At 43.0% G+C, this 14,507-nt stretch overlaps 1 protein-coding gene across 17 annotated transcripts in view; it reads right to left on the reverse strand.

Annotated features, from left to right (window-relative positions):
- Positions 1 to 14,507, reverse strand: part of TNC (tenascin C) — a 100,881-nt gene that overhangs the window by 39,711 nt on the left and 46,663 nt on the right. For 8 of the 17 annotated variants that reach the window (XM_074395238.1, XM_074395223.1, XM_039475024.2 and 5 more), the window contains exons 8-13: positions 14,105 to 14,290; positions 13,746 to 13,835; positions 12,887 to 13,150; positions 4,021 to 4,293; positions 3,135 to 3,407; positions 2,256 to 2,528 (exon numbers count right to left, since the gene is read on the reverse strand). In XM_074395238.1, coding sequence (XP_074251339.1) covers positions 2,256 to 2,528; positions 3,135 to 3,407; positions 4,021 to 4,293; positions 12,887 to 13,150; positions 13,746 to 13,835; positions 14,105 to 14,290 — 1,359 coding nt within the window. The remainder of the gene's footprint in view (positions 1 to 2,255; positions 2,529 to 3,134; positions 3,408 to 4,020; positions 4,294 to 12,886; positions 13,151 to 13,745; positions 13,836 to 14,104; positions 14,291 to 14,507) is intronic. The other 9 variants (XM_074395224.1, XM_074395226.1, XM_074395227.1 and 6 more) reach the window with 3 other exon arrangements.

Genomic DNA, 14,507 nt, shown 5'->3' on the forward strand with positions numbered 1-14,507 from the left:
CTCATCACTAGCCACTGGCTACCTGCCTGGGTTTATAAACTGTGTGCTGTCTCAGCTGTGAACAAGTATGCTCCTTTGGTCTTTTATCAGCTTTCAGGGATCAAAGGTTATGTTCTGGGTTCTCAGATTGCTGCTTTTTCCACCTTTTTCTATTTGTACTTTGTGTCTAAATGAAGAATGGCTGTATCATAGAGCAAGGCTGTTTGTGTGCAATGAGTGTACCTACTTTTAATTAAAAGAGAAGATGTTTTTCTCAGTAAATGGTGCAGAAGAGAACCCACTATTAGTGTTTTTACAATGTAGAAAGGAAATTTAATGTAGTTGTTATTGGTGATTGAGAAAGTTAGGATTTAGGATATGGAAAAACCCACTGCTTTGTGGGATACTCCTTAGGGTTAACTGCAATCTCCCAGCCACTCTTTTGAAGGCTGAAGTGGCCATGGGAGGAAACCATCTGCAGGGAGATTAGAAGTTAGGGAGGAAACCATCTGCAGAGATTTCAACCAAAGGGAAAAAAAAAAAAAAAGGTGAAAGATAGATACTTGTTCTTGGGTATCCAAGGATTCAGCGCATTGTGAGAGTCTGAGCAACTTCCTCCTTTTCAGAGGGCTGTTTTCAAACTATGTTTCACGTAGATCTGGGGCTTTTCTAGAAGAAATGTGTTGAGAACATGGATGGAGGTATCTCCCCTTCCTTCCAGGTTCGCCAAGAACAGCTGTCCATTATCTGTCAAATAGGAGGCTTCCTTAGAAGATTTCCTAAAGCAGTTGTACTGCTAAAGACAAAAATTTGCGGACTGGAGATGAAGATAATGAGCATCTTGCCCACAGGCCACCTGTCTCAAAGGTCCTTTTTGCTCTTGTTTGATCAGAAGATATTCCAGGAAACACAGGAATATGACCTGGCCCCTGATTTTCAGAATTGTGTGTAGTTTCTAGCAACCACCAAGTTTATTTGTTATATATAAGCAAGGAAATTATTTTTTTAATTGGGTGATTTGGATTGCATTATCAAAAGGCAGGATATGTAGAGTAGGGCATGGGCTTAGGGCTCAGCATAGAAACCCTATTACCAAAAAGTTGGCCTTTTTTCCCATAGCCCTTTTTGAAGCTATTTCTAGAAACCTCATATACAGCACATAGTTTTCTATAACAGATGGGGCAGAACATTTTGGTGGAAAATTGAGAGGAATTGTTTTTCCTTCCCAAATTGAATGAAAGCATTGAAGTCAAAGGTGGCTGTCCTTTCTTAGAAATGTCCCTGCTTTGAGTATCTGTTAAGGAGAGTCTTAGATAGTTTCAGCAGAAGCTAACTGTATCACTTCCAAAGGTTATTATGTAGAGATCTGCCTATCAGTTGGGTGTTGGTGGCTCTGAGGCTAGTAATAAGGTTTTTTCTAGAAATTTCTGATCTTATTTTTGTGCCACAGCCCTCATGTTTGTGCTATTTTAAAAATCATGACTCTGTTGCTGAATGATAAATTTAGCTATTTGCTATTCAATATTTACTACATGACGGGCAGGTACTTTACTAAGCACTGACATTCATTAGCTCATTTATTGCTCATGACAGTTTTCTGAAGTAGGGTTATCATTGCTGATTTAAAGATGAAAAGAGGAGGCTCAGGGCTGTAAAGAAATATACCCAAGAATAGAGGCAGGGTACACTGGCTCATGCCTGTAATCCCAGCACTTTGGGAGGTCAAGGTGAGTGGATTGCTTGAGCCCAGGAGTTCAAGGCCACCCTGGGCAACACAGTGAAACTCCAACAATATAAAAAATACAAAACACTTAGCTGAGTGTGGTGGCTCACACCTGTGGTTGAGAGAATCACTTGAGTCTAGGCTGCAGTGAGCTGTGGTCACACCACTGCATTCCAGCTTGGGCAAAAGAATGAGACCCTGACTCAAAAAAAAAAAAAGAAAAAAAGAAAATATATAGCATAAATACACTATATATAAGTATATATTTGTGTGGGTGTATGTGTGTATTTATCTATAGATCTATAGTTATAGATCTATAGTTATAGAATGTGTGTATATATCTATAGATCTATAGTTATAGATCTATAGATATATACACACATATTCCCAAGACTATTTAGCCAGTGAGGTAGAATTCCAACCTGGACCCTCCTGAGTTCATGCTCTCTGCCAAAAACATTGAGGTAGAATTCTGCCACATGTGGGAATTTTCACTATTTCAATGGTATGCTGGCTCCTATCACGTCTCAGGTCTGGGAGGAGGATCATATACCTGTGATGACCTCTACAGCAAGGGGTCGAGTGCTGTGGCCCCTGACCTCGCCGTGCAGGGTGATTGTGTAAGGAGTGCCGGCCCTGAGGCCTGGGATTTCCACGGAGCGTAGGCTGCCAGGAACGGTGAGATTGTGAGCCTCTTCCACCTGGTCAGCCTCCTGGACCTGAATGATAAACTGGTCATAGGTTCCATCTGGCGTGGTCCAATTCAGTCTGAGAGCATCCCAGCTAACCTCGGTCACTGTGAGGTTTCCCATAACTGGAACCTCCTCTGCATAAGGACACAGAGTTGCTGAGTTACTTAAAAAGGCAATTGCACTCTCAGATTCAGGTGAGATGGCATTTTGGCTAAGGTTGGGATGAGTCGTCTGGTTAGTGTTGATTACAGATGCATGATTTACAGCAGGTGTTGAGTACACTCAAATTGTTGGCACTAAAGCCAGGGTTTTTCTATTCAGCCTTTGGGAATGAAAAGTAGTTTTAAGAATTGTTCACAATTTCTATTCTTGACATACAAATAGGGCTATGGGGAGTCCTTTGGTGTTCTTAAAATGAACTCATGAGCTCAGAGCTATTTTTTCTTCACTTACAGGTTGGGCTTTCCAACTTTTTCGATATTGTGATGAAATTTACTTTGAAAGAAAAGTCACCTCTCACTTTTTTTAAAGGAAGAGTAGGTGGAATTTTCCATGGAACTGGGCTACAACTACGAGTTAGCCAAATAAGGGATGTGACATTTAGGAAGAACCAGAGATGATTCACTGGTATTTCCCCAATGTCATAGGAGCTGATCCCAGTTTAGAGCAGGATAGTGCTTTGATTCTTCCTGAGCAGAGACAAAGGGGAGGAAGTGAATCAATGAGTTAGTCTAGAATACCTGTCAAGACTTCAACAGAGAGAGGGGTTGTGCTGAAGTCCTGAGTGACCCCTCGAATGGTGATGGTATAATGAGTAGCTGCTTTGAGCCCAGGCAGGTCCGTGGACCTCAGTCCTCCTGGGACCGTGAGGTTCTGGGCTGCTTCTGCTGTGTCAGCCTCCTGCACCTGAATGAAAAAGTACTCATAGGCCCCTTCTGGAGCAGTCCAGTTGAGTTTGAGGGCGTCCCAGCCCACCTCGTCCACCACCACCTCTCCCAAATTGGGAGTTTCCCCTGGAGAAGGACAAAGAACTAGTTTAGTGATCAAATCCCACAACAAGTTCCAGGGAATCTTTAACACAAGAAAAAGCTTTGTATTACTTTGTATTACTTAAAAACTGTGACTTTGTATTACTTAAAAACTTTGTATTATTTAAAAAAATGTGACCTTCTTTGCATAAACATAAACATGCATCATGCAACACTTTAGCATTTAGAAATGGAGCAAAGAGAGAGGGCATGGGAATTTTTTTTTTTTTTTTAATCTTAAAGAATTGCCGTTACCCTCAGTAGATGAGAGAATTTTGTGATTTTGTTTCCCTTTTGTATATAGTGCCTTAATGTCCCTTAACAGGATGGAGGCTGTTTGTGGAGTTAAAGGTCCTCTCCATGGGAGCCGTGTGTTTAGTCCCTCAGGTTGAGCTCTGTACAACTCCCAAGGGTGTCATTCATGTGGAGTGAAGCATTAAAGGTGGCCTTGGGGTTGCGTAGCCTGATGTCACAATTAAACCTCATAGACATAACTAGTGGGAGAACATGTCCATTCCAAAGCTAGTGGTGTCTAACGATTCACTGGCAGTTTCCTGCTGGGAAAAATAGAAGCTATAAATAGAAAGGGAAGAGATACCTGTGGAGGCCTCAGCAGAGCGCACCGGTGTTTTATAGCCCTGGATCACCCCATAGATGGAGACTCTATAAGGCGTGGCAGCCTTGAGGCCTGGGATGTCCACAGCCCGGAGGCTGCCAGGCACTGTGAGGTTCTGGGCTCCCTCCACCTTGTTGACCTCCTGCACCTGAATGACAAAGTGCTCATAGGCCTGGTCAGCTGTAGTCCAGTTGAGTCTGAGGCCATCCCAGCCAACCTCAGTCACGGTGAGATTTTCCAGTTCAGGGGCTTGTTCTGAATAATGACAGAGATGGGGTCAGTTAAACTATTCCTCCGAAAGTTTTGCTTCTGAGAACCTAGGAATGGCAAGCTTGATGCCACATCTACAGGCCATTGCAGCCCGAGTGCCATGTTTTGCTCACTGCATCTGCTACCAGTGCTTTCCTTATTAAAACACTAGCAGGACGACAATGTAATATTTCTTTTGCTACCGGGTGTGGTGGCTCATACCTATAATCCCAGCAATTTGGGAGGCTGAGGCAGGCAGATCATTTGAGGTCAGGAGTTCAAGACCAACCTGGCCAACATGGTGAAACCCTGTCTCTATTAAAAATACAAAAATTAGCTGGCTGTGAACGTGGGTGCCTGTTGTCTCAGCTACTCAGGAGGCTGTGGCAGGAGAATCACTTGAACCCAGGAGGCGGAGGCTGCAGTGAGCTGAGATGGCACCACTACAGCCCAGCCTGGATGACAAAGTGAGACCCTATCTCAAAAAAAAAAAAAAAAAAAAAAAAAAGAAATATTTTGCCTTCTTGAATATTTGGGTTTTTCTCTTGGAAATGGTATTTTCTTGTTGATCAGTGTCCTGCAGATTTAGACAACTATACGTCTATGTCAGCGATATTCTGAGCTTCAGTTTTCATTTTGGAATATCTTGCTTCATAAGGGAGTGGCTCTCGGTTATTCCGGGGGTCTTGGTTTGAGCTGTCTAACCTTCTGTATTTTGAGACAGTTGGCTCCTCTTAGATCCCTTTTTTCGAGGCTGAGGTGGGTGGATCACCTGAGGTCAGGAGTTCAAGACTGGCCTGGCTGACATAGTGAAACCCTGTCTCTACTAAAAATACAAAAGTTAGCTGGGTGTGGTGGCAGGCACCTGTAATCCCAGCTACTCGAGAGGCTGAGTTAGGAGAATCACTTGAACCCAGGAGGCGGGGGTTACAGTGAGCCGAGATTGAGCCACTGCACTCCAGCCTGGGTGACATAGCAAGACTCCATCTCAAAAAAAAAAAAAAAAAAAAAAAAATGCTTCTCTTCTTTTTTGTGCTGCCTTAAAACCTTCTGGGAGGTCAGTTTCTAGGGTCTAAATCATTTACACAGATCATATTAGTAAAGATTAGAGACGCTTTGAAAAACTGTTCCTTATTAGAAAAAAAGATAGAGGCCCTGGGAGAAGCAGATATCTTACGAAGCTCAAGGAAAACCGAACGCACCCTCTTTATTCATCTGAATGCATGAAATTCCCTAAAAACTCACTGGTCTGAACTTGACTTAAGGGAGAAAATTTGCCCAGGGCTGAGCTTAAGTGGACTTTGCATAACTTAGGAAGGAAAGTATTTCTCTGGAAATGGATCCTGTAAACTAGAGAGTAGAAACTGCCTTTAAATCATTTAAGAGAACAAATTGTTGTTGTTTTTTTTTTAATTTGTACTTCACATTGCTGCTATTTCAAATGAGCCCTGTGCGTCCATGAGAGCAGGCTTCTAACTTGAAAATCTTAGCTTGGAATTTGATTGAGGATATCCTTTCAGAGGAGAAAACATTTCTTTACAAGAATTGATTTAACTCAGACGTTTCCAAGTTCTGGGGAACAGTCTTCCTACTTGTTTCGTATTGTCAGAGCATATGCTCTTTCAAATTTTGTTTGATCGAGAACAGAGATCCACAAACTGTTAACTGAGGCCCACATCTGGCCTGCTGCTTATTTTGGTAGTCAGCAAGCTAATAACAGTTTTTTACTCTTTTACATGGTTGGGAAATAAATCCAAAGAAGAATATTATTTCATGGTGCATGCAAGTCATATAAAATTCCAATTCTGGTGCCACAGATAAAGTTTTATTGTAGCATAGCCATACCTGTTCACTTATATATTGTTGATGGCTGCTTTTGTGTTACAAAAATACAATTGAATAATTGTGATGGAAACTGCCTGGTCCGTAAAGTCTAAAATATTTACCATCTGGCCCTTTACAGAAAATGTTTGCAATACTTGATCTTGAATGCCAGTATACAGACGACTCTTTAACCCCAACTTGTGTCCTGAAGCTTATACCTGAGGCTCTGAAGTGGTTCTTAACCACCTAAACACGGCCTCTATGAGAAAGGGAGGACCCCAAACTCCAAGCGATGTATCTAGATTTAGGAAAAGAAAGGAGGTATCAACTACCTTTAATTTTGCTGAGCCTTGTGAGGTCAGAAACAGTGCCCCCTGCTATATTGATTATACCCCTGACCTTGGGATTTAAGCACAACTAAACTCAAGAGCATGTCCTTCTCAAATATTCCGGCAGCTCTGATGTAGAAAGAGATACAGGGCAAAAACAGAGCTAAGTGAAAATGAAATCAACCCTATGTCTTTTTAGCTCCCTTTCTTATCCCACTTTCCTGTTTTTGTTCCTCTGCTGTCCACCTGGCAGGCGCTAATCTGTCATTGACAACGTACCCCTTCCTGTGAATTAAGTTACTATCTTCCCTCTGCGGGTGTCTATCTTTTAATCCTTATCTTGTGACATAATAATATATGACATAAAACAAATTTATTTTTTTCATGAAAGAAATTTTAATGCAGCTTGTAAGAGATATTGGGAAAGTTACCTTACTGGGGTTGGGGGAATGAGACTGTGGATTGCCTATTAAACGGTGACAAGAGCTGGATGGAGAGAGAAGATGCATGTTGGAAAAAGTGTCTTCCTGATGAGAATCATCTCTTTGAATCAGGTTTCTCATATGGCTCTGATACTTTTATCTAATGGTCCCCACATCCTGCTAATCTGTTCATATAGTTGATAGAGTGGTTTTTTTAAACATAATGTCATATTGTTCAGTAAATAGTATCAGTGATGGTGTTAGTACTTCTACTAACACTTTGGACTATTTCTCTACTTTTTTGTTGTTGTTGTTGGTAGGCAAATCAAGAAAGAGCATTGGTTTATAACTCAGAGAGGCAGTACTGTGGCCATGGCAGTAGAGAATGCTATCGGTGTCCCGCCCAGATCCCTTTATTAAATAAATGCTAGCTAAATAAGTAAAAGGTACAGCTTCTACAAATAAAATCAGTAGCTAAATTAAAGAGAGAGGGGTTCAGAATTATGAACGAAGGGGGAGTATTATGAATAAAAATACAGTAGACAATAGTTGAGGTGAGGACCAAGAAGCTTCACATAAATGCTGGCTCCACATTTCAACAGCAAATGACACACTGTGGACTTACTGCCCTAGAAGCCAAGTGTTTCCAGTATAGATTCCACACTGAATTTCTTGGCATTTCTTTATGAAAAGGCTGTTGTCTTTTTCTTACAGCTGTGCACTGAAATCTACCCTCTAAACAATGTCAGTGGGCCTGGGAAATCAGAATTTTGAAATCCCATTGCTGTGCTCCTGGTGGGTTGAGCAGCTGGTCTGGAGGCATTTCTGGCAGTGCCAACTTAAAACCTTTAGATGGTTACCATCTTCTCGGTGCTAATTACCAAGTGCTGGCTTGATGAGGAACCCACTTCGGTGTCTACTTATGGGAGAAAGGGTGATTCTCCCTCAGTGGGGGGGATGGTCACATCCAAGCCTGACAACCCCAAGGGGCATATTAAAAGTGGCTTTCCTGTCATTTTTCAGAGATAAGACAATGGGAATGAGAAGCCCTGGGTGCCTTTAAAACTTTCAGTGATTTCTTTTTAACTGTCAAGAACCAAGCCCCGGGGCCGGGCGCAGTGGCTCAAGCCTGTAATCCCAGCACTTTGGGAGGCCGAGGTGGGTGGATCATGAGGTCAAGAGGTCGAGACCATCCTGGTCAACATGGTGAAACCCCATCTCTACTAAAAATACAAAAATTAGCTGGGCGTGGTGGCACGTGCCTGTAATCCCAGCTACTCAGGAGGCTGAGGCAGGAGAACTGCCTGAACCCAGGAGGCGGAGGTTGAGGTGAGCCAAGATCGTGCCATTGCACTCCAGCCTGGGTAACAAGAGCGAAACTCCTTCTCAAAAAAAAAAAAAAAAAAAAAAGAACCAAGCCCCTCTGCAGATGTCCCTGATGATTTCTCTAAAGCAGATAAGCTACAGTGTTATAATTTTGGTTTTGGTTTTCTCTCTTATAGCAACGTGCACCATTTCTTGAGAGGAGAAGCTGTTTCTTTCTGTTCTACACACAGCATCGCCTGACCCACGGTAGGTATGAAATAAATATTTGTTGGATGGATAAATATTTGAATAAACTTCAGTTTGCCCTGTGAGAAAATCAAAATAGCAAATCAGGGCAGAATCTTCTTTATTACTTGTAGCTGTGGCTAAAAAGCAAAATTTCATCTCTCCTCTTCCAAAATTTTTGAGAGTTACTGGGATGTCACTGTCAAGGCTTATGCTGCTATGAAAAGATGCTTTGCTGGGTTTGTGTTTCTACCTATCATCCCTGCCTCCTGCTGTGTACAACATGCAGCAGATTCATGGCTTTGACTTTAAGCAGGGTGTAGTTGTGTTTATGAAAGTACAAAAGCAGAGAGAAAAAGGGAGATAGAGGAGAGGAGAAGGGAGGAAGGAGAGAGGAGGAGAATGGAGGGGAGGAGAGGGAAAGAGAAGGAAGGGAATGGGAGAGGAGGAGAGGGAAGGAGGCCTGGTTCACATTGGTTTTTTTAAATGTCAACACACATAGTACGTTTCTTTCTTCCCTCCTTCCCCTTTATCTTTTTCCTTCCTTCCTTCCTCCCTCCTTCCCTTCTTTCCTCCTTGTTTTCTTCCTTCCTTCCTGTCCTTCCTCCCTTTTTTACTTCTATCCATCCCTCCCTCTCTTCCTTCCCCTCCTCCTCCTCCTCTTCCCTTTCCTTTTTCCTTCCTTCCTTCCCTCCCTCCCTCCTTTCCTTTCTTCCCTACCCAGATTAAGCTAAATTTAAGACTTTGTAAGGGAACGATTTTCCATCCCTCATCCCTTAAGGAAAGAATGGGGCTGTGAATGCAGAGGTGGAAGGGAAGAATCAGAAGGTTCAATGGAAATGCTGACTCTGGAGTAGCCAGGGTCCCCAAACACTTATGAAGCGCATACCACATACTTGTCTGTTTTCAGGGCACTGGGATGCAGCAGCAGATAAAGGAGTCTGTTGTGACATTCTGGCCACTGATGGGGAGTTGGGCCCTAGATAGTATGGGAAGCCAACACTTGCGTAATATCAAGGCAGATAAATGTCACAAGGAACTCGAGAGCGGCATGAAGGGGGGTGGATCAGGATGGGTGTGCCTTTTTAGGCTGGTGGTCAGAGAAGCTCTCTGTTCTGGGTCACACCTGAGCTGCTGAGTGAAAGGAGGGAGCACGCTGTGGGAAGCACTGGGAGAAGAGTGGTATCCAGGGAGCAGGAGCAGCACATGCCAAGGCCTGAGGGTGGGAGCAGGCTCAGCGAGCTTAAGGAACAGTGCAAAGGCCGAAGAGGCCACGGTGCAGTGAGCAAGGGCATGAGTGGCAGGACTGAGGTGAGAGAATGGGCCAGCCGGGCCAGATTCTGCAGGGCCCTGTAACCCATGGCTGGGTCTTGGGGCAAGAGGTATGATTGGTTACCAGGTTATGCATACTTTCAGTGTGGTGCCACATAAGGGAAAGCCTTGCACTATGGCCCAGTCCGTTGCTAAAACCCTGGGATTCCTTGGGGAAAATTCCATTTTTTTTTCCCATAAACTCCACAGACCTTGAGTGGCATCTTGTAAACTTCTGCTATTAAGAATCCAGTGATACAGAGCTGGGAGGTTCTTTCTTCTGAGGGTTGAACCTAAGACTCAGCAACATTTCAGGACTTAGAGCCGCCTGGTTCTTTCACCCAAGAGCTCTCACTTTTCCTGTTTCTTTGCTTCCTATATGCTTACTAAGGCCAGGTGTCTGGGCTTCTACTTCTTTACCTATTCTATGTAACACATAAAGTCCTGTTTGCCTCTTACGTCTCTGTCCAAAAGTGTCTTCTCATTGTAAGCCTTTCCTGATTCTCTGAAGTCAGATCCAGTGTCTCCTGCGCACTGGCTGCACCCTCTGTACCCTCAATCGTAGCAAGCAGGATGTTGTCTTAGCACCTGTTTGCTATACAGTGAGTTCTTTGGAGCTGAATACCCATCTTCTTTGCTCTGGTAGCCCCAGAACTTAGCACAGAGCATGGTGATAGTATTCTATTGACTGAGTGAATGCAGAAGACTTTAAAAGTTAGAATTCAAGAGAGGGAAATAAATGTCTGCTTCACCTTAAATAAAACATATATATATATATATATATATATATATATATATATGTGTGTGTGTGTGTGTATATATATATGTATATATGTGTGTGTATATATATATATATATATATATATATATATGTATTTCCCCCCTCTGGAGAAAGGGATAAGGTAAATATTCTGTGGACAGTGGAGAAGAACCAGCAAAAAGAACTCTGCAGATTTTTCCCACACAGAAGCATGTCTTTAAATATGAAACATGATATCTTTGAAATGGTATTAAGGAGGCATGGTAGGGAAACTGAAATTACTGAGACTTTGGAATGCTGATATGGGGCTCACATTCAGAAACAGAATAATTCTAGCTAGTAAATCTCCTGGTGATGGCCACGTTAGCTCCTTTCTGTAGTGGAGAAGCCCCACACCCCAGAATCTCTGGGAGATACAACCTCTCCAGGGACTGCTGAGGTGTGGGGCTTTCTCACTGGAGGAAGGAAGCAATGTGGCCATCACCAGAAGGTGGAGTGACGGAGGGGCAATGAAAATCTCTCTTAGAAACAGCATTTATCAAACTCAAGGGAAAGCTGAGAGAAAGGGGCAGAGGAAGGAGGAGGGAGGGAGGAGGAAAGAAAGAGAAAGAAAGAAAAGAGGGATTTTTGTCTTTTGTCTATTTCTGATCCATTTGTTGTCCCTTGACACTTTATAACAAGCTCACATTTATAAAGCTGAAATATTTAAATCTCTACTGTAGATTTCTTTCTTCTTGATTCTATCCCCCCTTAGTTTTGATTAAACTACTCTTTCAGAGCATCCTTAATTATCATCTCATAGTTAATGCAGAGTCAACAGAATTGACCACCTGAACTCATTTCAGACTCTGACAGAGACTGCTCATTGTCTGCCAATTTACAAATAATCTCAATTTTATGTGGAAGCAACATGTTTGGATAAAAGACTACCTTTCCGCATCTCCCTTACAGCTAAGAGTGGCCAACGAACTACAGAGAAGTGATTGGTGGGGTTTCCGGAAAGACTCGCCTAGAAGGTGCTCCTCTTTGGGAGTTTTGGTCCCCCCCCCCCCCCGCCTTATGCTTCCTAGAATGCAGATGTCATGGCTGTACTACAACAGCTGTGTTGTGACACTAAGATGACTTTGAGAATGGAAAAGAAAGACAGAAAAGAAAGGACTAAACATGGTGGAAAAGAAAGAAGCAGCCTGGGTGCCTGACAATTTGAAACTGAGTTATCCCTGTACTTCCCAGCTCCAGATTCGTTTTATAAGAAAGAAAACCAACTTCTATCTAACGTAAATGACTGTGATTTGAGACTGACAAGACTGAGGATACTGCGACAAAGACTCTTCAAGCCATTTCCAAATATGCCCATTCTTCTAACCCTTTTCTTGCTTATCAAGGTTTAACTAGAATAACATCTCTTGCTATGACCTCTTTGCCAGCTACTCCTTATTTCCCCAGATCACTGTTGTTCTTGAGTTCTGTCTAGATTCTGAGTATCCAGTCTTCTCCAAGCACTATGAGCAGGCACACATGAGTCCACATAACAATGCTGACTTTGGGAACTACTTTTCCTCAAATATCAGCATGGTACAATGTATACAGTAGTCAGTACATGCTTACTAACTACACTGGAAGTGAAGACTATTACTTGCCAAACCCTGGAGAAGTGACATTTTCCACTCACATTTTGAATATTTGGTGGCCAAAACTGAATGGGATTATTTTTTGTAAAGGAAGAAAGATTTTTAAAACCTGATCGTCTCTTCAGTTTAGCCACCAAGTAAGCATGGGAGGAGGTTTAGTGAAAAGGATGCATGGGCCAGAATGTCAGGATTGAGCTGTTGTCATAGACAAACTACGTTTATGTCTTAATGACTAAGAGAAAATGAGAGGGCACCATGGAAGTCTCAAAGGGACACATGCCACACTCTTCGGGGATAACCCAGAAAGCAAAAAACCTGGAATAAAAACATTTTGTGAAAAATGATCAAAAAACATTATTACCAACATCTTGGTCATCTTTAAAAGAAATAAAATGAAAAGTAAATTCACTGTTAGGCTAAAAGAAGGAGATAGACAAGAAATAATTTAAAAGATTCTGTGAAGCACACATAGTTAAAAAAAGAAAACAAAAATCATAGGCAAATGCAAACACAAATCCTGATGTTTTAGTTCTTCTAGGAAGAGCTATTTCAAAACCCCTATTGCCCAGTGGGAGAACTTTGCTGTATCAGTTGACAGGAGGCAGGAAAGAAGAGTAAGCAGCCCTTTCAAAGTGGCTTTCAGGGGCTTCAGGCATGGAGAAAGTGGCTTGTTTTTGCAAATGGCTTACTCATGTGAGGACAACCTGGCTGAAGAGATCTGAAAACCTCAGAATCAACCTCGAGTTTGGAGGGAGCTCAGGGCAGACTCACCAGTGGATGTCTTCAGGCGTGCAGGCTTGCTCTTCTGCCTGCCCTTCTCGGCTGTGAGGAGGATGTTGTATTCCTGTCCTGGGCCCAGACCTCTCAGGACATAGGAGGTGGTGTTTCTTGGCAGCTGCACCTCCACCCGCTGGCCTGTGGGGAGGCTGTAATTGAGGCGGTAGCGGTCAAACTTGGCCAACGGTGTCCTCCAGAGCAGGGTCAGGCTGGTCTCTGAGGTTTCAGAAACCCGAAGGTCCTTGGGTGCGTCCAACTCTGGGAAAAGAACAGAGATGAATGCTCTTCAGGTTGCAAGGCAGGGCTGCATCTGGGGCTGAAAGTCAACGGCCTCTGGGCTAGAATCCTAGCTCTGCCACAGAGGAGCTGAGGGACCACATATGATTCACCTCTTTGGGTCTGTCTTTTCACTTCTATAAAACAGGTCTAATTATAAGGTCTAATTAAGACCTAGACTTAAACTATGATCCTGTGACTTATAATCTGCTTGACAGGGGTATAAAAGTTAGGTGTTTTCTCAGAGAAAACCCCACAGATGTGTTTGGACTAGACAATAGTTTATTTAAAAGATGCAATTACCAATTTAAAAACGTTTGTGAATTATAAAGCCTGGTTCCAATTTTTCTTTTAAAAATCTTCCATCCCCCTTCCCGTACCGGGGATGATGTTGGCATCATATAGACGTACTTTGCTTATATTCCTTTTGAATTTCAGCAAGGGGCTAGATAGTACTACAGGGCCCTTTCTCCTCTGAGCTGCTACTTTTTCTCTTTCAACAGGTTTTGGCCACATTGCCCCCGTCTCGTCTGTCCAGCACCAGCTCAGTGGGATGGGAATCCCAGGTATGCCTCACCTGTGGCTGCATTGATGGTTGCTGGATTGCTCTCCTTGTCTTCCTTCACAGCAGAAACTCCAATCCCATATTCAGTTCCTGGCCTCAGACCTAAGGAGAGAATGTGCAAGCTGAGATTCATCCTGAAATCAAAGGGACTTTCAGAGGATGATAAAAACGGCTTTGAGTTGGTCTCTGGAGGTTATAACTGATCTTCAGAATGTTTTACAAAAGAACTCGCTGCAGTCCAAGTAAGTGGTATTTCTGGAAATTAGACTTATTTCGGAGGGTTGCAAATGGGGACGTGTGGGAAGAAGTGCCCATCCTGTAAGGGCCCTCTAGGGCTGGCTGGCTCAGGCAGGCAGACATGCAGAGCTCACCCGTGAGTGTTGTTTTGGTTGTGGCTTGTTGGCTCTTTGGGACATCAACCTCAGCATGGTCCCCTCCAGAGATGGGTGCATACTTAATTCTGTAACTGTCAATAGCTGCCTTGCCATTCCTCCATTCCAGGGTGATGCTGTTATCTGTATGGGAAATTCGTCGAAGATTCCTGGGAGCATCGAGGCCTGTTTGAGAGAAGAAGGAACATTTGCATTGAATATATAAGCCACAAGAGAGCCAGAATCTTTGACAGCTGAAGCTGACATATGAAAGGTGCCTGTCACTGGAGAGAATTTACAAAATTCTCAGCACACTCATCTGTCCTCATAGTTGATGTGCAGATCTAAACAAATGCTACAAATTTGGCACCTTTCCCTATTATCTTATTATGGCTGACTGTAA

This window comes from Saimiri boliviensis, chromosome 2 (assembly GCF_048565385.1).
Source record: "Saimiri boliviensis isolate mSaiBol1 chromosome 2, mSaiBol1.pri, whole genome shotgun sequence".
NCBI lineage: Eukaryota > Metazoa > Chordata > Mammalia > Primates > Cebidae > Saimiri > Saimiri boliviensis.